At 34.2% G+C, this 25,562-nt stretch overlaps 1 protein-coding gene across 2 annotated transcripts; it reads left to right on the plus strand.

Annotated features, from left to right (window-relative positions):
* Positions 1-19,743: 19,743 nt before the first annotated feature.
* LOC112790597 (uncharacterized) lies at positions 19,744-24,376 on the plus strand. Of its 2 annotated transcripts, none has more exons than XM_072232991.1 (6): positions 19,744-20,112; positions 20,286-20,401; positions 20,487-20,960; positions 21,047-21,082; positions 22,213-22,309; positions 22,585-24,376. In XM_072232991.1, exons 3-6 carry the CDS (start codon positions 20,914-20,916, stop codon positions 22,720-22,722), a joined length of 318 nt encoding a protein of 105 aa, XP_072089092.1. In that variant the 5' UTR covers positions 19,744-20,112; positions 20,286-20,401; positions 20,487-20,913; the 3' UTR covers positions 22,723-24,376. The 2 variants fall into 2 exon arrangements, with proteins under 2 accessions (XP_072089092.1, XP_072089093.1); XM_072232992.1 differs by having other exon boundaries at positions 19,786-20,112; positions 20,274-20,401.
* Positions 24,377-25,562: the final 1,186 nt, after the last annotated feature.

Raw genomic sequence — 25,562 nt, forward strand, 5'->3', positions numbered from 1 at the left:
CTCAAATTCTTTCCATATCTTCTCAAATCTCCTTCAAAATTTTCGAAATCTCTCCCCCCTCCCTTATAAATATACATTCGGCCATCCCCCTTTCCCCACCATTCGAATTTGCTCTCCTCCTCTCTCTCCTCTTTCTTTTCTTTTGCTTGAGGACAAGCAACCCTCTAAATTTGGTGTGTTTTTCCGTGATCACTAAGCTAAGGCTCATCAAGATCATGGCTCCCAAAGGAAAATAAACCAATTCTAGAGGCAAGAAAAAGAATGCTCCAAAGGATCTTTGGAGTCAAGAGAGGTTCTTAACCAAAGAACATGCAGACCATTACCACAAGATAATGGGTCTAAGGTCAGTGATCCCGGAAGTTAAATTCGATCTGAAAGAAGATGAATATCCGAAGATCCAAGAGCAAATTCGAAACAGAGGATGGGAAGTTCTAACCAACCCTGAGACAAAGGTTGGAAGAAACATGGTTCAGGAATTCTACTCAAATCTGTGGCTGACAGATAAGCAGAGAATGACTGGAACTGCTTTTCATACCTACAGAACCATGGTCAGAGGGAGAATTATTTACTTCCATCTGGACAAAATAAGAGAGGTTTTCAAAATGCCTCAACTGCAAGATGATCCTGAATCCTTTAATAGGAGAATGGTGAGAGCAGATAAGGGGTTGGATCAAGTTCTAGAGGACATATGCCTCCCTAGAACTAAGTGGACAACCAATTCAAAAGGTGTCCCAAACCAACTCAAGAGGGGAGATCTCAAACCAGTTGCAAGAGGTTGGCTAGACTTCATTGGGCATTCCATATTGCCCACTAGCAACCGTTCTGAGGTCACTATCAAGAGAGCAGTGATGATTCATTGCATTATGCTGGAAAAAGAAGTGGAGGTTCATCATCTGATTGCTTGTGAGATTTACACAATTGCAAACAAGAATTCCACTGAAGCCAAACTGGCTTACCCAAGCTTAATCTCCTTGCTATGTAAAGATGCTGGGGTGAGGATGGGAGTAGATGAATTCATCCCAATTGAACATCCAATCACCAAGAAGTCAATGGAAGGACAAATGCAAGATAATTCTATCAAAAGGAGGGCGCAGGAGTTCCTCCCTGAACTCCCTGAAATTGACTACTGGACCCGCCTAGAAGCATCTGTTGCCAAGCTGCAATAAGCTATGGAACAAATTAAGGAAGAACAGCAGAATCAAAACTGCATGCTCTGTAAATTGCTGAAGGAACAAGAGAAGCAGGGGCGTGAGCTACAGGAGCTGAAACGCCAGAAGCTCTCCCTTGAAGGGTCAAATACCCCACAAGTTGAGGGAGCATCCACTTCTCAAGATCAAGGTTGTTGAGTCTTAACTCTGTGATAACCTCTATCATTAGGAGTCTATTTTAGAGTCATTTAAATTTTTGTTTTCTATTATTATTAGTCTTATCTTATGTTTATCTTTGAGTCTTGTTTTTAATTCATGATTAATAAAATTTAATGTCTATGCCTTAAAGCTATGAATGTCCTATGAATCCATCACCTCTCTTAAATGAAAAATGCTTTAATCACAAAAGAACAAGAAGTGCAGGATTTTGAATTCATCTCTGAAACTAGTTGAATTAGCTTGATGTGGTGACAATACTTTTTGTTTTCTGAATGAATGCTTGAACAGTGCATATGTCTTTTGAATTTGTTGAATAAAGAATGTTAAACTTGTTGGCTCTTGAAAGAATGATGGAAAAGGAGAAATGTTATTGAGGATCTGAAAAATCATCAAATTGATTCTTGAAGCAAGAAAAAAAGCAGTGAATTCAAAAAAAATGAAAAAAAAAAAGAAAAAAGAGAGAGAGATAAAAAGTGATCCAAGGCAAAAAGAGTGTGCTTAAGAACCCTGGACACCTCTAATTGGGGACTCTAGCAAAGCTGAGTCACAATCTGAAAAGGTTTACCCAGTTATGTGTCTGTGGCATGTATGTATCCGGTGGTAATACTGGAAGACAGAGTGCTTTGGGCCACAGCCAAGACTCATAAAGTAACTGTGTTCAAGAATCATCATACTTAACTAGGAGAATCAATAACACTATCTGAATTCTGAGTTCCTATAGATGCCAATCATTCTAAACTTCAAAGGATAAAGTGAGATGCCAAAACTATTCAAAGGCAAAAAGCTACTAGTCCCGCTCATCTAATTGGAGCTAAGTTTCATTGATATTTTGGAGTCTATAGTATATTCTCTTCTTTTTATCCTATTTGATTTTCAGTTGCTTGGGGACAAGCAACAATTTAAGTTTGGTGTTGTGATGAACGGATAATTTATACGCTTTTTGGCACTGTTTTTAGTATGTTTTTAGTACATTTTAGTTAATTTTTAGTATGTTTTTATTAGTTTTTATTTAAAATTCACTTTTCTGGGCTTTACTATGAGTTTGTGTGTTTTTCTGTGATTTCAGGTAATTTCTGGCTGAAATTGAGGGACCTGAGCAAAACTCTGATTCAGAGGCTGAAAAAGGACTGCAGATGCTGTTGGATTCTGACCTCCATGCACTCGAAGGACTACATAAGCTCAATTAGCACGCTCTCAATTGCGTTGGAAAGTAGACATCCTGGGCTTTCCAGAAATATATAATAGTCCATACTTTGCCCGAGATTTGATGGCCCAAACTAACGTTGCAAATCAGCTTCAGAATTCCCGGCGTTTAACGCCGGAACTGGCACAAAAATTGGAGTTAAACGCCCAAACTGGCACAAAAGCTGGCGTTTAACTCCAGAAAAAGTCTCTACACATGAAAGCTTCAATGCTCAGCCCAAGCACACACCAAGTGGACCCCAGAAGTGGATTTTTACGTCATTTACTCATTTCTGTATATCCTAGGTTACTAGTTCACTATAAATAGGATATTTTGACATTGTATCTTTACTGTATGACACATTACACATTTCTTATTGTATCTTCTACAGCATGAGCCTCTAAACCCCATGGTTGGGGGTGAGGAACTCTGGTGTGTCTTGATGGATTAATGCAATCACTACTGTTTTTCATTCAATCACGCTTGCTTCTATTCTAAGATATCACTTGTTCTTCAACTTGATGAATGTGATGTTCCGTGACACTCATCATCATTCTCACCTATGAACGTGTGCCTGACAACCACCTCCGTTCTACTTTAGATTGAGTGAATATCTCTTGGATTCCTTAATCAGAATCTTCGTGGTATAAGCTAGAATTGATGGCGGCATTTAAGAGAATCCGGAAGGTCTAAACCTTGTCTCTGGTATTCTGAGTAGGATTCAATGATTAAATGACTGTGACGAGCTTCAAACTCCTAAGGGCTGGGCGTTAGTGACAAACGCAAAAGAATCACTGGATTCTATTCCAACCTGATTGAGAACCGACAGATGATTAGCCGTGCTGTGACAGAGCGCATTGAACATTTTCACTGAGATGATGGGAGGTAGCCATTGACAACGGTAAAACCCTACATACAGCTTGCCATGGAACGAGCCTTGCGTGCATGAAAAAGAAGACAGTAGAAAAGCAGAGATTCAGAAGATAGAGCATCTCCAAAACCTCAACCTGTTCTCCATTACTGCAAAACAAGTATTTATTTCATGTTCTTTTACTCTTCACAATTAAACCTGAGAATTATTGATATCCTGACTAAGAGTTACAAGATAACCATAGCTTGCTTCAAGCCGACAATCTCCGTGGGATCGACCCTTACTCATGTAAGGTATTACTTGGACGACCCGGTGCACTTGCTGGTTAGTTGTGCGGAATTGCAAGAGAGTGATTGCAATTTCGTGCACCAGGTATCTTCGTGATTGGGCCAAGCAGTTTTATTTTTAAGGTTGGCATCGAGTTTGAGGAGCTTATCTTCCAGCTCTCGATGCCTTCTTGTTTCTCTGCGAAGGTTTCACTCGGCCTCCAGCTACCGGTCGGCTTCTTGTTCAAGTTATTTAAGGCGATTCTGTTGTTTACGGATAGCTTCTAAGATTTCTGTGTTTGGGGGTTGCTTGTCCTCCCCGTTTCAAAGTGTGTCCTTGGATGTAGTGTCCGTGTTCTTATTTGGTGTTCTGTCTACCAAGCCAAAGTTAAGATCGTTGTCATGGTTGTCCGCCATGATGATGGGATGACTTCTAGGTTCTCTGGCAACAGCGCCAATGTTCCGAGGGTTACCTAAAACTGAAGGTCGATCTCGGACAAGATCTTTTGATGTGGTCGGAACTGTTGCGTCCGACTTGCTGAGTGCGGAGATGTTGTTGATCTTTGGTCACCGGAGAGTGGTGGTACCTGCAAGAGACTCCGATGCTTTAGTTAGCACGTGCTTTAGGCAGGTTTTTTGTGTAGAATCAGAGTATGAGTTATACCTGGGTACTCCAGTGTATTTATAGTAGTGTTGAGTGACCTCCCTTGAGATAAGTTTGTTATCTTATCTTATCTTTGGTGAGATTATTTATCTTGTGGCCAGCCACCTTTGAGGTGGGCTGTGTCCTTCTGTCCTGGGTCTGTTTGGGCCTCTATGGTGATTTTGGCCGAGCTCTTTGGGAAGAGGCTGGTGAAAACAACCTTACAAGAGGTCGGCCGCTTTATCCTCGTCCAACCCGGACAGTACAGCTCGGTCCAAGGTATGAACACACCTATAGTTCTCTTTTACTATATTGCATAGCAACCATGCTTCCCATCTTATGTCCACTAGGTGATGTGAGCCCAAATTCAAGGTGTGTCATTGATTGACGTGTAAGTTTTATATATCATTTGGTCCATTAAGTTTCCTTGCACATCAATCAATGTCCATTCATTATCTAATTCACAATTGCTTGATTTTTGGCTTGAATGCTTTCATGCTTCTTTATGACTTGTTTGATGGTCTTAACTTACAGTTTTTCTTTGAAGCATCTCAAGCACACTAGAATGAGTAAAGTGCATGTTCCTTTTGTGTAACTGTGACATAGCTTTTTATATTAGTGTGTGTTCAAAACCGCGCAAAACTTAGAATGCACACTTACTTTTATCCATGTCATACTAATTCACTCACTTCTTTCTAGTGATTATTACCTCATTATAACAATATATGCTTCCTTGCTTGTGCATTAACTTGTTTTCCTATCTGGTTTTCTATTTTTCATGGAGGATGCACCATAAGCAACAAGGGAAGAGGAAGAAAGAACACGCAGCACCGGTTGATCTACCAACTGAAGGTAGCAATCCGGAAAGTCGCCGTACCCCTTGCTCATCTTTGAATGCACCGAGGACGGTGCAAACTTTTAAGTGTAGGGAGGTCGTCCAACCAATCGGCATTTTTGGGTGACAAATTTCTAATCCCAGCACTTTTGCATTACATTTTTAGGTCTTTTAGGATTTTTAGTTGCATTTTCTTATTTTGCATACATATATAATAAGCTTAGTTAAAATGATGAAATTTTCCAAGGATTTTTTCTATAGGGCATTATAATTGATTTGAGTGAAAACTTTTCATAGAACTTGCTTAAATTATACATTATGGAACATGGTTTTTGAGCTAAGAACACGTAAGCATGTGAGTTTTGAGCCTAATTGTGTGGTTATATCATATAACCACTATTTTCCTTCTTGTGTATGCATAATTCTCTTTCTATGATTGTAATCTTTGATTTGTTTGATTCTTTATGTCCATTATTCCATGTATACATGCATTTATATGATTGAGGCCATTGTTTTATTAGCTCACTTACCCAAATAGCCTACTTTTTATCTTCCATTGTTAGCCAATTTTGAGCCTATACTTAACCCAATTATTCTTAATTTTAGCACATTACAAGCCTTAAGTGAAAAACAATAAATGTCCATTGTTTGGATCTTTAATTAGCTTAGGCGAGTGAGAGTGCTTATCATTTAAAAGTGGGAGAGTTGGGAACATTGGTTGGGATAAAAAAGTGCTTTCGTATTTTTGTCAAAATTTTGGGAATCATGCATTAAATGTGTAAACCGTATGCATTAACATCCTTGTATATATTTTAGTTTGAAAAAAAATTGAGAAAAACAAAAGAAAAAATTTATAAAAAAAAGAAAAAAATATAGAAAAAGAAGAAAAATAAATACAATAAAAAGCGGACAAAATGCCCCCAAAGTAAAGTTCAATAAAATCAATGCATATGTGTGGTGATCAAAAAGAGAATGCATGAGTGTGTGAAAAAGTGAGAATTATTGACAGTTAGGTTAGTTTTGAAATTGTATAGGTTGTTATATAGGTTAGGAGGGAAGTTTAAGTTAATCAAAGATTCAAATTCTAGTCCACTTAACCATATACAATCTTACCTTAACTCTAGCCCCATTACCACCTTTGGGAAAGTCCTCATGATATTTGTATACATGCATGAAATAATTGTTGATTGTTAGATGAAAAGCAAATCGTAGAAAGCATGATTAGGGGAGAATTGAGTGAATAAACCTATATACTTGAGTGACTAGAGCGGATACACATCCGTTGAGGGTTTAATTGCTCAATTACATGTTTTCACCATGATCATCCCTTTTCTTGCAAGTTTGTAAAATCTTTCAATAACTCAATTCAATTGTGGGTTTGATTTGATTGCTATTGCTTTAACCCCTATGCTTATATATGTTTTCTTGGGAATTGATTTGTTTTGACCAAGTAATTGCATGCATTTATATAGTTGTATTTGGATAGTTGGCATTAAATAAATATTCATACCCCTTGTTTCCTTCTTTATTTTAGTATGAGGATATGCTTGGTTTAAGTGTGGGCAGGTTGATAAACCCCATTTTTAGGGTTTATTTTGTGCTTAATTTAGGGGATTTTATCAACTTTTCTCACATTAATTCAACGAAATGGCATGGTTTCATGATTTTCTCCTAATTTGTGCTTAAGAGTGAAAACATGCATTTTAGGCCTTTAATTGGTTAATTTTAATTCACCTTTGATCCCACTAGATGCCTTGATGTGTTCGTTAGTGAATTTAGGTTGAAAAGGCTAGGAATGGAGCAAAGGAGTGAAGAAAAAAGCATGCAAAGTGGAGAATTCATGGAAATTCAAGGATTTGGAGTACATACATCGACGCGCACGCGTAACAGACGCGCACTCATGGAGATGAAGTCGCATGGCGACGCGTACGCGTGACAGACGCATACGCGTGAGAAGGAAAATGCCAAGCGACGCGTACGCGTGACCATGCGTACGCATCGCAGCTCACACGTGACCTCATTAAAGTGAAAACACTAGGGCAATTTCTGAGCTTCCCAAGCTCAAATCCAACTGGTCCCAGAGACTATTTCATGTAAAATTCAAGATGGGTCAAGGGGGGAGCACGTAGAGTAGTTATGATGAGCCTTTAGTTAGTTTTCTAGAGAGAGAAACTCCCTCTTCTCTCTAGAATTAGGTTAAGATTAGGTAAAATTCTCTTAGATCTAGGTTTAATTTCTTGTTTTCATCTTGTTCCCTTTACAATTCCTTGTTTCTACACTTTCATTCTCTTAATTTATAGTGTTAATTTTTCTTTTATGTCATTTTTATGTTTATGAATACTCTTGTTGTATTTGGCTTTCCCTTTAATGCAATTGATGTTTCTTTTATGTTCTTATTGTTAATTGCTTTTTTTATCATTGATTCCTTGCGTTGGGTAGTTGTAGATTTTATTATTTCTTGTCATTTGACCATGCTTTATGTTTATGCCCGCTAGGTGTTTGATAAAATGCTTGGTTGGATTTTAGTGTAGATTTTTGTGTTCTTGCCTTGGGATGGTAACTTGGGTGACCTTGATTTGCTAATATCCAAGTGGTTGATAATTAGTGTCCATTGACACTAACTCTCACTAAGTCCATTAGTGGGTGGCTAGGACTTAAGGATTGGGATTGATAAAGCTCATTTGACTTTCCTTCACTTGTTAGAGGATGGCTTAATGGGATTGATCCTTGCAATTATCATGTTGTGGTTAGTGATAGGATAGAGATCCTTAACCATCAACCCTTGCCAAGATCTTTTTACCATTTGAGTTTCATTTACTTTCTTGTCATTTATATTTCTTGTCTCTTATTCCAAAACCCCAAAAATATACTTCCCATAGCCAATAACAAGAATACTTCCCTACAATTCCTTTAGAGACGACCCGAGGTTTAAATACTTCGGTTATTATTATTGGGGTTTGTTCTTGTGACAAACAAATTAAATTCTGATTGAGGATTGTTTATTGGTTTAGAACTATACTTGCAACGCAACTATTTTTGTGAAATTCTTTACCGATGAAAAACCCTCACATCAGTCATGTCTCAGCTGGGAAAGCTCATGGTGCTAAGTATCCTATGCTGCCCTCATCTGATCAAGTGTGGAAGTAAGATGCTCCCAACGGTTATCTTGCGTCATCCTCATCTGCTCCATGGATGAAGTGAGCTACTACCAAAGGCTATCATGTGTGATCCTCATCTGCTCAATAGAGGAAGCGAGCTACTGCCATAAGTACTCCTGAGGCAGAAAGTAATGTCCCTAAGGTAATGGAGGATGGTCCTGTTGAGCTTCCTCCTCAGATGGATCTTCTCTGGGGACCTTATGATATTCCTTAAAATGCTCCATAGTCTTTTTAGTGATAGGTCTCTCCACTGGAATAGGAAAATCAATGTCCACCTTCACTTTAGCTGCTTCACAGAGGCGGTAAACAAGATGTGGAAATCCCATCCTAGCATTTTTAGAGGGATTAACGGAAATAGTGTAGATTTGCTCGGCAATGATGTCTGATACCTCCACTTTCGTTCCCTTCATAATTTAGTGTATCATAATGACCTGGTCCACAGTGCATTCGAACCGGTTGCTAGTAAGCATGATAGATCTCCAGATAAAATCTAGCTATTCTCTGGCTACAGGGACAAGATCAGTACTCTAAAGTTGATACGGTCTTCTTTCAAAACCTAATCTCCATTGAGCCCCCGGAATGCATATATCAACAAGCACTTGTTCCAGCTACTTGTTTCTGTCCACCCTCTCATTGTAACCATCAATCACCATATGATTAGGGGGTGGCAAATGGAGGGTTCGCAGGATATTCCTTGGACTGAAGTCAAGGACTTTTCCTCTTACAATGCTTTGATAGTTCTTTTCATTAACTCCAATAACATCCTTGTATGAGACCCAGAGGTTGCCATAAAATTCTTGAACCATCAATTGTCAGACCTTAGTGTACGAGTTGCACAGAAATTGCCATCTTCGCTTTTGAATCTAAAATTGAATTTCTGGATATTCATCCGGTTGAAGTGCAAATTTCACTTCCGGAGTCACGACCCTCTTGTAAGTAACCTCATAAAAGTGCTCCTCATGTAGCTTGGAGCGGAATATATATGAACTATAAGAACTGGTGGCCAGCTCTTTGCCATTCCTCTTTCTTGAGGACTCAATGGTTTTTGGTTCCATGGAAAAAATAGAAAAATCACAAGCGAAGCGACAACAATAAACTTGAACCTTTGCTCATCCTCAAGCAAACTAAAATAGAACAAAGAGGAGTGTAAGTGTGGAAAGGTGACTGGGTAGTAGCAAGGAGGATGAATGTAAAGAGAATTAATATAAAGGATGGGGTGAATTGTTTAGAGTGGGAATTTAATAGGTTGGTAGGTATGTATATAGGGAATGGAAGGAAGGGTCACGGGTGGTTATTGGGAAGGAAAGAGAAGAAATTGGGATCAGGAAGGGAAGTCACGGTTGGGGTAGGGGGGTAAGGGAATGGTGAAGTGGCTTTGTTGTGTGTAATGGATTGGGAGGAGGGTATATATATAAAGGGGAGCCAAAAACTTGGTGCGGAATTTATAACCCACAAACTAATCGGCAAGTGCACTGGGTCGTACCAAGTAATACCTCAGGTGAGTGAGGGTCGATCCCACGAGGATTGATGGATCAAGCAATAATGATTGAGTGATTGGCTTAGTCAGACAAGCAGAAATGGTATTTTGAGAATCAATTGCATTAAACAGTAAATTCAGAAAATTAGAAAACAAACAGTAAATTGATGTGAAGAATATGGGAGAAGACTGTTAAGGTTTCAGAGATGTTTATTTTCCAGATTAACATTTCTTACCAACTATTTTAATCATGCAAGATTCAATTCATGGCAAACTATATGTGACTAAACCCTAAATCCTTAGTAATTTAGTCTCCTCTAACCTAGTTAACTGCCAATTCCTTGGTCGCTTAATTTTAATAAGGTGAAATTCAGTTCTAGTTTATTAGCCATAGAAACCCTAATTATCCAAATATAAGAGGATTATATGTCACATATCCCATTAAGTCTAGATAATTAGAAATTTAGGAGGAATTGTTTTTAAGCTGGTATTTAAGTAAATTACTTTTCCAAGGTTTACAAGAACTCAAATAGAATAAGGGTTATTCTTTCGATCTACCCAAATCCTTAAGATAAAGAACGAAAATAAATTTTTGAAATTTAAATCAAAACATTAATTAAAATAGAAGAGTAACAGTATCAATCCATACAATAAACAGAGCACCTAACCTTAACAATGGAGGTTTAGTTACTCATGACTCAGAGAGAAAACTAGGATTCAGAAAAACTGTAAAGTGTGAAATGAGGTGCGTAAAAGAAAAGAGTGGCCAAAGGGCTGAAACTTTTCCCTTTTATATTTAATCCTAATTAATGTAAAATATATTTTCTAAAACTAAATAATATCTTTTCCTATTTGTAATTAACATAAAAGTTTTGATAAAAAATTTAATAAAATCTACATGCAATCCCTTGAGAAAACGTGGGGACCATTGTTTTCCTTTGAATTGGCGCCTAACTTCAAGATATTGAAGTTAGGCGTGGCCTTGGCAGCACGCTTTGGATTTTAATTGCTTCATCCAGCGCCTAACATGGGATTCTCCAGGTTACGCGCCAATATGGCCGTACAGGTTGGAGAAAAAGTGTATACTATTATATATTGTTGGAAAGCGCTAGAAGTTAGCTTCCCAATGCCGCTAAAATCACGTCAATTGGACCTCTGTAGCTCAAGTTATTTTTGTTGGAGTGCAAGGAGGTCAGGATTGACAGTATCGTTCACTTTCTTTTCTTCTTTCTAAACAAAACCTTGTCAAATTCATCCGGATGCTACCTGAAATAAACAAAATTGCACCCAACTCAAGGTAGCATTCATAATGGCTTAAAAGTATTTTAGTCCAAATTAAACTTACAAATTCAAATGCAAATTCACTAGAAAAATATAGGAAAGATGCTCATGCATCAGACCACATCTGATCCATACAAGAACCGCATTTACGGGCTGGGATCATTCTTCACCTACAACTTCTGTACCTCCTCATTGAGACCTTCATTCGCCTTTGCCACCAGCCAGCCCGTCGATCCTGAGGATGGCGTCAATTTGAGGGAGCAGGTGATGGAGCTCACCCAGAGCCTTCACTAACAAGCACAACAACTGCAGCAGTCGGAGGAGAGGTATCAAGTGATCCTCACATATGTGTCAATCATAGATACCCTCAGGCTGGAGTGGAGGCGAGAGTTGGAATAATTTCAGCGGATGGAGCAACAGATGGTGGTATACCAATATTAGATGTGCGCCAGTGGCAGCATCACTACTGGTGGCAGCGGTCCTGCTAGCTAGTGGCAATGGTGCTGCTAGAGGGGCACCGACATCACCGCCTAGTCCGCCGCCTCAACAGGACTAGCTGGTGGATGAAAATTACGACGACGATGACTATCAAGATATTTAGTTATTAGAGTTTTGTTGTAGACTGTTTAATTGTATTTTGTTTATTTTACTTTTCTTTTTATTGTACACTTGATATTTAATTTATCATATTTGGTTCCTATTATTTAAAATTTGACAACTAATTGTGCAAAAAACAAAAAACAAAAAAAAAAGATTAGTAATTGTGCATACATTTTTCTTAAAAAAATGAATTTACAACGAGGGAAATATCCGATAGTAATTAGGCGAAAATGAAATAATGGAGGGCCAAAGTTACTGGCGAAAAATTTTCGTCGGTAATTAAATAGCTTTTAGGTAAAGAATTCGTCATAGAATCCAATAGTAACTACCGGCGGTTTGAAAAATCCAACAATAATTTTTTACTGGCGAAGGTATACTATTGGAATGGTTTCGACGGAAAATTCGCCGGTAAATCCGATGGTACTTAATATTTTTCTTGAAGTGTTGTACCACATTCTTCAAAAGTTCTATCTGCACTTCACTTCGGCAGTTCCATCTCAATCCCATTCTAGCAATTCGACCTCGTTCTCTTTGTGCCTTGTTTTGACAATTTTATCTGTCTTATTCTAACAATTTTGTCTATATCCCAAATTTTAGCAATTTTTTCACCCAAATTCTCATAATTTTTTAATCCAACTATTTTCTTTTTTTTAATAAGTTGCAAATTCATATCGCCACCTGTATTTAAAAGGGTTAAAATATTAGAAATATTAGAATATTTAAATATTAATTGAATTGATCTCAATTAATATTTTTTTAATAATAAGATACTAAATATTTATTATTTGATTGTTCTTTTATTTATTCATCACTTATAAAAAGTGATATTTTATTTTATATCTTAAGTACATTTATCTAATTATTAAATTTATTATTCTTTAAGTTATTATAATGAATTCTAACATTTAAAAGAATTGAACCAAGTAAATTTGTATTATTTTTTTGTCAAAAATCGTTCCAGCGTGTTTATTATAGATTGTTTATATATATATATAATAATGAAGTTTATATAACAAATCTTAAATGAAATAATTCGAATATTAATTTTTAATCTGTCTGGACACAATAAAAAAAAACAATGGAGTACTTCGAGTCCATCTCTAGGTCGTCGCAGTAGGTCTTGCTTTGAACTTGTGTATTATTTTTTTAGTCAAATAATCAACTTGATAGGAATTGGAAAATCTTTGACATAAAAGACAAATGAGAAACTATAATTGGGGAAAGGAAAAGGAGTTCTAATAAGTTCTATAATTGTTTTATTAGTCAATGCATTTCATTAGTTTATTTCTATGGATATAGTATGATAACCTAAAAAATGATTCAGTCTGCTTCCTTTTATGTAGCACGATGAACTTAATATTATTCTCCAATTCTGTGCGCGCGATTCTATGTCGCATAGAATGAAACATATATTACTTTTTTCGATTTTTTATCTTTATATTTTGAGATTAATTAATTTTTTTATTAATAGAATAAATTTATATGGTATATTAAACTATTAATTTATCTATTAAAAACTAACTATAATTAATAAATTTTTTTATTAAAAGTGTCATTGTGTTTTGAATAATTGTTAGAATCGTTTAATTTTTTTTATTTTTTTGTTCTTTTTTTAAATATATTAGCTAATTTTATTATATAAAACTAAGAAATATTAATTATTTTTAATTATTTTTAGTTATAAAAATTAAATAAAAAATATATTAATGATTAATATATCACATAAATATATTTTAAAGAGAGATTATTAACGTAATAAAGACTAATTAGTCTTACATTATTATTAAAGACTAAAGATCATAGATATTTTTTTAATTGAAGACTTTAAAGTCCTCCGAAAAAATTATAAAAAACCAGAATGAATATTCAACCAAACTTTTTTATATAATAAGTGATTTTTCGTGTAATGTTTTTTTTTTAAATACTATTCTTATTTTGTATATAATCCTATTTCTATTTTCTAACGTTCATTATTCAACTTGTATAATTTAGCTTCGTATAACTAAACACTATTATTACCTTTGAAGAGACAATTCTAAATTAAAAATTACGTGAGGGATAGTTTCGATTCTGACTCTAAACATTATGGATTAAAATAATGCTTACCTTTTTTGATTATTAGTTAACATAATTATACTTAGTTTTTGTGTCATCACTCCTTTATTCCCTTAAACTATTTTCTTAGTTTCATATTTTCAACTTTTTTTCCTATTTCTTATTTAGTAGTCATTTTTTCTTTATCAAAAGATAAATTTCAAATTTTTTTTAATTTTTTATATAACTTTTTATGACTCTATATATTTTTTAATTTTATTGTTTCTCTTTTTAAGATTTACAATTGTAAATTTTAATTCAAACAAGTATAGTTTATATATTAATTTAATTTTATATTCTCTTTATAACTTATATATTTTATTTTATTCTCAATATATTCATTCTTATTACTTTTTTTATCTTTTGTTCTATTATTATGTACTTATATGGCATATAAATTTTTAATGTAAATTGATCAATTTATTAATTTAGAATATATTTTTTATTTTAAAAATAATAATAAAAAATAGTTTAATTACAATACATAATTAAACATATGCATAAAATCTTTCATATTGACATTATATCAAAATTAAATTAAAAAATATGTAACAAATTTAATTATTTACAAAAAAATTATAAATTAAATTTTTATTATTTTATATAAAAATACTTTTCATCTACATGTTTAATTTTTTTAGTATTTATAATATAATTCTAATTTCAAATTATAAATACTAGTGTATCATTAGGCACTAATATGCCAATTAATTTAGTCTTTTATTATTAAATATATATAAAAATAAATAAAAAATAAAATTAATTAGGATAACAAATTATCTATAATTTAACTAAAATAATTGAAGTTCAAGTTTTAAAAATAAAAAAATATTTTTTATAAATTATATATAATGAATAGTATTTTAAGAATATAATTCACTAACTCTTTTTAATTTTTATATTTCTATTATATTTTTAGTATAATTAATAATATTTCACCAAAATTTATGTATATATATTTTTGTCCCAACCCCATTGTTACAATTTTTTGGGTCCATCACTGGGCGAGGGTTATACCATCGAATTATTTTTTATTGTAAATCTGACGATAATATAGTTATTAATGAATGAAAAAATAGACAAAAGTACACCCAAATTTTCACACGGTGGACAAATATACTCTTCAATTTTTTAATGAGTCATTTGCATACATAAATATAAAACTCCGTTGTCAATTCTACCCTTTCATGGTCTAAGTAATTTTTCCGGTGATGGTAAAGGCCAGGTGGCACAGTATTGTGTGATGTGACCAATTTAAAATGACACAGTGAAAAATAGAAATATTACATTATGAAATTTGTTGAATTTTTTTTTTAAAAAAAAGTTTTACAAGTCTCTTCATTATCTTCGTTTTCATATTTTAGTATTGAATGAAAATATGCCCTAACAGAGAGTAAGCATAGCAAATTTCTGAGCACTTCGCAGTTACGTTTGTTGCAATTCGTCGGTTGCGTTACATTCTGAAGGCAAAAGTGGTAGGGCAAGAAGCGTGGAAGTCCACACACAGGCTTGTGCGAAGGAGGAGAGTTCAGAATTAGACGCAATCAAAAGGTAATGCTTCCTTCCTTCACATGTATCTGTGTTATGATATGAAAATGCATCAATTTAGTTATTCTATAGTTTGATATAGGATTTTTCAATAAACAGATGGCAAATTATATAACTTCTGTGTATCATCACAAGGAAAAATTTAAGAGAAACATGAATGAGGTTCTGAAATATGTTACAGGGGAGGTTGCTATGATTCCTAGAATGAATGTGGAAACCCTGAATACATTTTTTATGATGGGGTTATTTAAGAATTTGGGGTATGTCTCGTTCAAATATTTTTACTGGGCTGAGAATGAGGTATCGAATGGTTTGCATTTAATTAGGCTTGACAGTGATGTAGTCCGAATGTATGAATTTGGTATTGAAAATGAAAGAATATGCCATGTTTATTGGGATCATATTGTTGATTTACCTGAGGAAGTTAAAGTGGTAGACGTTGTAGATGATGAGCCATGCCCAACTCCAGATACCGTGGAAAAACCTACACCACAAAAAACCCCAAGAAGAAGAAGTAAGATGGCAATCTATAAAAAGTCTACCCCGAAAAAGAAGTTGTATGTTAAGAAGGCCAATAAGAAAAACAAAACCAACCAAAGTTGCAATGAAACTCAGAACCCAGCATCTCTTAATCCTTCTCCTACAACCCAACCAATGTCACAATTCAAAATTCCAAATGTCAACCGAAACACGACCCAACATCAAAGTGAAGTAGAAGTCCTACCTCCTAATGGTTCACAACAAGAAGGTCAGAATGAAGTGTCCACCCAACAATCTAAAAATAGTCAAAAGAACAAAAGAGCATCATATAAGAGGCCAGTACCGATTGGTCAAAGCTTTATTCAAGAAGGAAGGAATGGGGTTTGATTGTGATGACTCCGACCTTGACTACTATCAGTACGAATCTGAAGATTTACACAGTCCAATGTCATTTGACTGTGAAGATGATTATGATAGTGAACAGGGTGTGTGGCCTCAGAAAAATCCAACAGCACCATTTGGCCAAGTTCATCTGGAACTTAGGATGGAGTTTGCTACCATGGATGAGTTTAAGAGATCCGTGAGAAAGTACAATATTCAAATAGGAAGAAGCATCAAGTTCAGCACGATTGAGCCTACCAAATGTAAGGTCATTTGTTGGGATGAGAATTGTCCCAGGAACATTTACTGCACGTGGATCAGCACGTCTATCCTAGAAGACATAATAACAAGTTTGCGGATAGGGTGTGGGTTACTGAGATGCTAGAAGAAAAGATTAGAGACAAAAGGAAAATCACCTGTGTGGAGGCCGAAACTTGGTTTAAGAAGGAGTTTAATGTAGCAATTAATTATAAGAAGATCTAGAGAACCATGAAAAAGGCAAGGGAAAATGTAGAAGGATCAGAGAGAGAATAATATGCTAAGTTGAGAGATTATCTTAACCAAATACTACTGTCAAATCCTGGCTCAATAGTGCACTTGGATGCCATTTCAATGCCTGAGACAATAAATGCTGCAAGTCCTTCTTTGAGAGAAAGGTTCCAACAATTTATGCCCACACAAGGCCTGACCTGACAACCCATGAGTGGCCCAAGACCCTCACCATTAGCCCCTAGATGAGTGGCCCAAATACAAGTAGTCCAAGTACAAAAGGTGGTCCAACTGCTAAAAGTGGTCCTAAGCAAAAAAGTGATCCTAAGCCAAAAAATGACCCTAAACCAAAAAATATTCCAAGTGCAAAAGTGGTAAAGGGTGGCTCAGGTGCAAAGGGTGTGACCAGTACACAATCAATAGGTGAAAGAAAATCAGCAATGAAACTGGAATAATGGCTGCAACTCAAAAATAGTTGCTTTGGACAAAGGAGTGTTTTGGCTTTGGTGTTCTCATTTGGACCTGCAAATTTCTGTTTAGAAAATTGTTTTTATCATTTAGGGATATGTTTATGGTATTGTAATTTAGACAAGTACTTCTATGGTTTGGATTTAGCCGAATAATATTTTGATGTAGACCTCTGTTTTGATGCCTATAGGCATAGACATGTTTACTATTTTGCAAGTTGAAATTGTAGTTTGTTGTTTAATCCTCTGGTTTCATGACTTGTGTTTTAGTTTGTTGTTAATGACAGATTATCATAGTTATGCTTATTTATTGTTCATAATGAATTAGATCTTCAGTTTGTTTTGTTGCACAGGATTTGTACTAGAAATAAAATTGAACCAACCATTTGTATTAATAACCTTGAAACAACCATTTGTATTTAAATACTGATGGAAATGAAAGTGACAACACAGCCTTCTACTTAGAGAGAATTACAACTACTGATGAAGTGTGTTAATAAACAAACACAGAATACATATACTTATCCCTAAGCATACATACTGCATCCATTTTCTAATGCTCTTCAACTCTTGATTAATCCCATGAATTGTCTGCAACATCTTCTTCATTTCTTCTTCTACCTTCCAGTTGCTTTTTTCTGCAGATCTCCATTTTCTTTCTTCACTCTGCTCCTGAATTCTGCAATCTCTTCTAGCATCAACAACTTCATCAGCCCAAATGAAATATTCACACCTTAATTCAACCTTCTGTAGCATAAATCCAACGATAATTTTAACCATTTCGCAAAAAATTCACAGCATTTGTCATCATAAAGAAAATCAGAATTCACATACCTCCCATAACGGACAAAAAAGAAACAATCTTCCAGGGTTCCATTCTGTAGCAGACTTAAGCACCACTCCGTCAAGTCTATGAAGGCACTTGCCATTGTTGTAGTCGAACTTCTTCTTCTTCCTATTATTTTGGCGCAGACGACGAGTCACCGTAACCACTGGCACAACTATGAGGTATATTCTTCCTTCGTTGAGAGTGTGACATTTTCGTACATTAGAGTTTACAAACTCCTATTACGACAGACAGGACGAAGATGTACAGAGAAAAATGAAGAGAGTGAAGAAAGAATTTTTTTTCCACCCTGTTTTAGGGTTCTTATGGTTTAAAGGAATTAGAGAAGGAAGAGGATGAACAATGGTTTTATTATTCTCTTGTAATATTTCTATTTTTCACTGTGTCACCTCAAATTGGCCACATCACATAATACCGTGCCACCTGACTTCTACCACTGCCAAAAAAATTACTCAGGTTACAGAAGAATAAAATTGATAACAGAATTTTATATTCATGTGTGTAATGACTTATTAAAAAATTAAGAAGTATATCTGTCCACCATGTAAAAATTCGAGTATACTTTTATCTATTTTTTAATAAATTATTTTTATTATTCTATCAATAAATTTAACAATATTTAACATTTTTTATAGTGTAAAAAACGAGTTTATCTCGGAGATTACTTTAGAGTTTAGTCTTTGTACGTACCTAAAATAAAATCGTGTCCATTCAAAGTTATCCCTGCAAATAAGAAAATATTCATCTAAGCTACTATTACTTAATTATTACAAGTTTGTGGAATAAAATCTATTTTAATTAAAGTAAATTTTTGGTGTATGTTCACCTTGGTTAGCGGTCTCATAGTGTGGCTGGCTACCGAACCTCCATTATTCAACAAAGATTAAAAATAGTAAAAAATTTGTCAACCAAAATGGAATGAAAGTCAGACAAAAATAAGGAGTTTAATGAAAAGTAAAAGGTTTTTGTTGTCCTTTACAAATATAAACCTACGGGTTAGTTCTCTAATTAATGACGGATAAAAGAGAGAAATTATTAAGAATATAAAAAAAGATATGAAAGAAGGACGACTACTTTCACTTTGTTCCCGGAATGGCTTCTAAAGACAAATTAAACCACCACTTGGGGAACTTTCCAAAGTCGTAAAGTTAAAATGTATTTAATTTGGTATAAAGGCGTTTCCAAAGTGGAACGTGGGGTTTAGGGTTTCTGAGGGGCTTTTAACAATAAACTAACAATTTTCTTTTGGAGTGAACTATTTTGTCATCCGAAAAGATTTAGTTTTTGATAAAATGAATCACAAAAGAAAAAAGATGACATTTTGGTAAAAAAAATTATTTCTAGCTATTTGTCAAATTATATCAAATATATATATGGAGATATGTGAAAAAGCACTTTGGACTTGAATGTAGCAAGGGAGAACCGAAACACAATGAATTAGCTATATAGAAGTAAGTCTTAAAGTAGTTCATCAAATTAGTTGCTAATGAACCAAAATTAATATACTCGTATTATTGATAAATGTATCAAATTCCATCAAGTAATACTAAAATGAGTGAATATCGTTTCCACGACACTACAAAAAAATTAGTTTTAGCGACAAATTTTTAGTGGCAATAATATAATAGCCATTATTTTGTTTATTTAAGTTATGTTTTAGTGACAATTATATATTTGCCATTAATATTATATATTTTAGTGGCCATAATACTATTGCCGCTATTATTCTTAATAACATTAACTAAAAAAGCCTTGTATCAATATTCATTAAACTAAAACTCTCCTAAAACGCCAAAACGGCAAAACCCAACCAAATAGAGGAAGAGTGAGATCAGAGGAGTGGCGAGTGTCAGAAAAAGAGACATTCAAAGAGAAGAGAGAGTTCGTCGCCGAAACCCTAAGCTCGCCGTAGCCGTCGTCGCCGCTACCGTAGTTCATTTACTTTTCACTATTGTCGTAAAGCTTATGGGATCGAGCTCCGCTAATGCATCATCTCCAGATTTGTAGCAACGCGGAATCCCCTGATATCAAAAGAAAGAGCCTTTTCCGTTAACACATCTCATTTGCGAACGACGCTGTTGCATTATCTGTCAGCATTCTATTGCAGGATAGGAAGCAATTGCGTGTTAGTCTTCTCAATTTGATTAGTTTAATGCATATTTTTGCGTACCAAAAATTTTTCTCTTAATTTTTTAATCCTTAATTTACAAACTTAGCATAATGTGAATAGCTTGTGTATATGAATTTGAAGTAAATTCTAAGAAAAGCGATAAATTCACAAGGTAGATTATTGTACAGATAGAGTGAGAAGGAGATGAACCCTAACCATAATCCTCAATCAAGCAATGGAGGAAGCATGATGCGATGCTGCACTCACTGAGTTTCTCACTTCGTTAATGGATTATACTCCTATGGTTCGTCTGTTTTCTGAGCTCCTTCATTAGAATTGTTTCCTAAATTTGATTGAACATTGGACCAATTCTTTCTTCTTCTTCTCAGATACCTGATGAATTGGTGAAGCATTACTTAGCCAAGAGTGGGTTTTCAGTCTCTCGATCTTCGATTATTATTGTCTTTTTCTTTTACAGATTTGTTCCTTTTTTATTGATGTGTGAGTTTAACTTTGATGTTTTAACATTGTCAACTAATCAGAGGTAGGAATTGCCATATTAGAGTTGATTATAGAGAACAATGGTTTAATTTAATATTTGGTTATAGGCTCAAATTAGGATAGTGAATCAGAGGTAGGATTGTCCTATAGCTAGAGGCAGAGGTAGACCCAAGAACAAATTCTTCCAAGACACAACAGAGGTAGCAATAGAACATCAGTTTAACAAGACAAAAGTCCTTCAAGAACCACCTATTTCTTTCTCTGTAATGCAGTCCTTCAATAATCCATTCTCTGCTCTCTTGGCTGTGTTGTTCGATGACGACGCTCCTCTTAGGAGAGTTTGCAGCACCGGTGATCTTCATGTACGCACCATATATTAGCTTTCTTTCGTTCGTTCATTCTTTTATTTTCTTACCCTTGGCATGCAACGTTTGTTTTCTTGGTACAGGGGACTCATGGCAGCATCATGCATAACAATAATGAAGTATGTTTCTTAAATTAATAAATTGGCAGTAAGGTTTGCTTAATATTTATATTTGTGTTATGCTTAATATTTTTTTGAGTATTATATGTTTAGTCATCAATTTGGTTTGTGGAGACTCAACTTTCAATGTTCAAATTTGGTACTGGTCAAGTCTTGCTGAGATTCTTAATTCCCTTCAGTAAAATTGCAGAATTTTCTTAGATCAAAGATCTATGATTTTCTGCATTCACGAGTCCTTTAGTGATGTTGGTACTTGGAATCATCTATTTGATTTATTTTTTTCTTTCCCTTTGCTCATGAACTTGGGGATGAGTATGGAATAATATTAAGGTTAGAATGGATAAGAGAGTGCTGCATTTTTTATTCTTATTTTTTGGTTCTTTGTTACTATTTCTGATTTTGTCATTGCTTTGATGGAAAATTCTCCAACTCTTTATGTTATTATCCAAGTCAATTCCAGATGATGGTCTCAACTGTGTTGATAGCAAAATCTGAGAGAACATGCCATTGTTAGAGCTGGCATAGTATGCTTCATGGTTGTAAATTTTGACTCGTTTGAAGCCTTTTCATATTCAATAAGTTTCTCATGGATAATTATAACAGTGGTAATGGTAATTAGATATAAAATCATTTATATGCTTCTTCTTACAAGTTAGTTTTTGGGACAAATGGTTGGTGCATGTGATGAATCATTTCTCTCGAAAACTTCAAACTATTGGCTGAAGTACTGAAGTATATGAATAATTTTATATCTAACGGTCACTTAGAGTAGCCTTGATGAAATAGAAGTCTGGATTCTAGTTAAAATTATGTGCTGTCACGTGATAAACAAGATTGAACTTATCTAGATCTTTGGGAAATGTCATTTTACTATAACATCTTACTTTCTAAAGGCCAAACATGCATGTGTATTCATTTTATTTAATGTGGAATTATGATTCCATTATTATAGGGGAAAGGATGTAAGTGTTGAGAACATGCATCAAGGTTTTACATGTGTTTGAGTCAACTTTTGGAATAATTGTTATTTGTTACAATATCTCATGCTGGTCTAATGGACTTGCCATTAACATCATTTTATTCTATCTCTGTGTCTCCTGTTAACTTTAATCAATACATTTATTCTGAAGCATTGTTCATCAAGTGGGTTGTACAACAAGAGCTGACCAAGAAGGATGCGCCGTTACATTTGTGACTGATAATGACCGGTCACTTCTAAAAGCAATTGTGAGTTTCTTTCCCATGATTTTTAATTTTTTACTTCCCCTTTTCAGCTTAGTTTCATAATTTCTTCCTGTCTTCCTTTTAAGATAGTATAGTTATGCAAGCTAATGCGTGATCTTAATACTAGTTACTTTTAGATGTTCCTAGTTGAATACCTTACTGATTCTTTACTCAAATTTTTTTTAATTCTTTGTATTCATATTTTCAATTTTCAATATATGTGTTATTGACTATCAATCAATACTTTGAATTGAACTTCAATCTGATCTGCTACTCAGAACTTCAATTCATGCTTGGTTCTCTACTCTGTTGTCTTGGTATGTTTTTTCTCTGCTGCTTGGAACTTCAATTCAGAACTTCTCTTTACTGTTATCTTTTTCCCCACACCACCAAATTTTGCAGGTATGATTTCTTAGTTTTGTTTTTGCTGTGTTTCACCACTAGCTGCACTGTTTGTGTTGATTCTCACAATTTCTTTTCTGTCTATGCCATCTTGTGCCATGTCAATATTATAACCCTATTAGTTCATTTAGCAAGAAATAATTTTAAATTTTAAATCTTAAATCTTATTAGTAATGATTTTGATAGATTGATGTTGAACTATTTCGTTGCTTCTTTTTAGATAAATAAATTCTTAATTGGTTAAATCATTTTGAACCTCACAAAGTACTACATAAATATTTGTAAAAACAACATATATTATAAACAATTATTTAAAATTGAATGTGAAATTCCTCATTCTAATAATTGATTTTAACTTTCAATTTTAACTATTTAATATGAAGTAAATTAAAAAAAGAAAAGAAAAGAGAAAGACCAGACTAAAAATTATGGCAAAGTGAAAGTTATTTATTGACTATCCACACAAGTAATACGGTCTCTCTATAATAAGACTGATCTTAGTTTCAAATTAGCTTTCTAATGCACAATAAAATGTTGGAACATTATCTTTACTGATTTTGTCAGAAGTGAGACTTCAAAACCACATTTGAGATGCTTAAGTGACATTTCATACCTTGCAAAGATAACAAAGCATTTTGCAGCTTTAACTGTGAATTCGAGGAAGAAGTAGAGCTCTCCTGGCTCAAGTTACCATGATCTCTTCTTTAAGGGTCTGCTTTGTTGGTTGTCATGATCCAATTTTCATGGTTTTATGATAGCTTTGGTAGAGTTCAATTCCTTCTGAATCTTGGAAACATCTAGAAAGATAAATGCATTATAATGTTCGCTAGATGAGACAGAAAGAGGCCACTGGCTCTCACTCATCAATGCACGCAGCATATTGGCCATTGAGATTTTGAATATTTCATTGAACTATTCTTATTCTTGAATGAATATGGTTAAATTTCAAATGGATAAACATTATATCAGTTCACTACTTTTTAGCTATGGAAATTTTGAAATGGAACCTATTTATTATTTGAGGCCTAATTATGTGAAGAGAAGAAAGCTTACATTTAGATTAAATTACATAAGCCGTTTATCTCACAATATACTCCAAAAGTTGATGTCAATGTCTATTTTTTAGCAAACTCTACTTTTTAAGATGAAGTATTTGTGCTTGTTTCAGTTGTTTGGGTGCCATGTCTCATGACATTCTCCCAAGAAATACACTATCATTGAAAACAAGGTGTCATCATTAACCATTTTGAATTGACATGATAGCAACACCAACTACCAACATGAGGAGACTGGAAAGACAAAGGCATAGCTACACTATAAAACAGGGTAGCAGAGAAGGAGACTCAAAAACTCTCCCAGAGAACCACAACTATCCTTTGCTATAATGTGACCATGTTAGTTAAGTGTCAGGCCATTGACGAGTTTCTTAAGATTCATATAATTGAGCAATTGGGAACTTTGCTTCATTCTCTCTGTTGTATTATTGTATTGCATCTGTGCTAGCCTCTATTTGTTTTCTTTTGATCATTAACTATGTGTTAATCATTGATGTAACATAGATTTGTAGTATTTGTGTTGTTTAAATTTGTATTATGCTTTATTACTTTTCAAGAGAATTTTGTGTATAAATATTTAATTAATTTAATGAAATATTTTATTTTGTAGTAATTAATTTTAGTATATTTATATTATGTATAATAATAATAATTAATGATAAAAATAATTTGAAATTTTAGAAAAATGATAGGTGGTTATTTCTAAAAGAGTGAGTATAATTAAAAAAAATCTTAAGATTTTAGCGACAATAATAATGGCAACTAAAAGTGAATAATATTACAATTTTAGAATTATTTTTAGTGGCTATATTTATTGCCAGTAAAATGGGTTTTGGCGGCAATAGTAATAGCCACTAAAAGTGAATAATATTGCAATATTAGAATTACTTTTGGTGGCCATATAAATTGCCAAAAAATGACCGTTAAAATTTTATATTTTTTGTAGCCATTAAAAAGGTCTTTACCGGCAAATGTTATAATTGCCACTAAAACCTTTTAGCGGCAAAGCATAAGACGGCTAATGTCTAATTGCCGGTAAATATATTAGCGGCTATTTTTATTGCCCCTAAAAACAAAATAAATGGCCGCTAAAAGTGATTTTTTTTGTAGTGCAAAGATTAACGAATTGAAGCAAGCAACGTTTAATTGAATTTCTCACTAGATTAATCAAACTTTGGCAAGAAGATTGTGGATCGTGAATTAGAAGTAAAAATAGTGGAGAACGGAATTGAGAGAACGAGACAAGGCTTAGAGATTTTAGAGAAGTAATCAAGGATAGAAAATGTGACGCGAGCCAAACGTCGATTCAAAGTTTCTCAAAAAGAATTGCTTCATCAGTAGTATAGTTCCAAACTAACAAATGACTCGAATTAAAGTTTAATTTTGTTTCACACAAATGCAAAGCAATAAAAACTGAGAGTATTAAATCTCGGGTCGTCTCTTAAAGAAATTGCAGTGAGGTGCACATATTATCGGTTATGAGAAAACAGGGGGTTTGAAGACAAAAAGGCAAGAAATTAATTTGCAAAAAAGTAAAGATAACGACTAAAGGAAAAGTAAATGCTAAAAGACACTCCTGGCAAGGATTAAGAATCAAGGCTTCCTATCCAAGTCATTGACCACAAACATGGTAATTACCTAGAGTTAATCCTACTCCGTCATCTCCAACAATGGGAGAAAGACCAATAGACTTAGTCAGTCTTAATCCATAGGTCTTACTCGTCAATGGAAACAAGAACAACTAACAACCCTAAATCACCAATCAATGTTGGACATCAACAACTCTCGTGTCACTAATC

The sequence above is a fragment of the Arachis hypogaea genome, chromosome 3, assembly GCF_003086295.3.
Source record: "Arachis hypogaea cultivar Tifrunner chromosome 3, arahy.Tifrunner.gnm2.J5K5, whole genome shotgun sequence".
Classification (NCBI taxonomy): domain Eukaryota; kingdom Viridiplantae; phylum Streptophyta; class Magnoliopsida; order Fabales; family Fabaceae; genus Arachis; species Arachis hypogaea.

Excerpts from the sequence above, each read along its gene's own strand:
- LOC112790597 (XM_072232991.1), top strand. The coding sequence starts at position 20,914 with ATGACGACGCTCCTCTTAGGAGAGTTTGCAGCACCGGTGATCTTCAT. Across the intron at positions 21,083-22,212 it reads TCATGCATAACAATAATGAA|CATTGTTCATCAAGTGGGTT; the intron begins GTATGTTTCTTA and ends TTTATTCTGAAG. Across the intron at positions 22,310-22,584 it reads GGTCACTTCTAAAAGCAATT|AACTTCAATTCATGCTTGGT; the intron begins GTGAGTTTCTTT and ends TCTGCTACTCAG.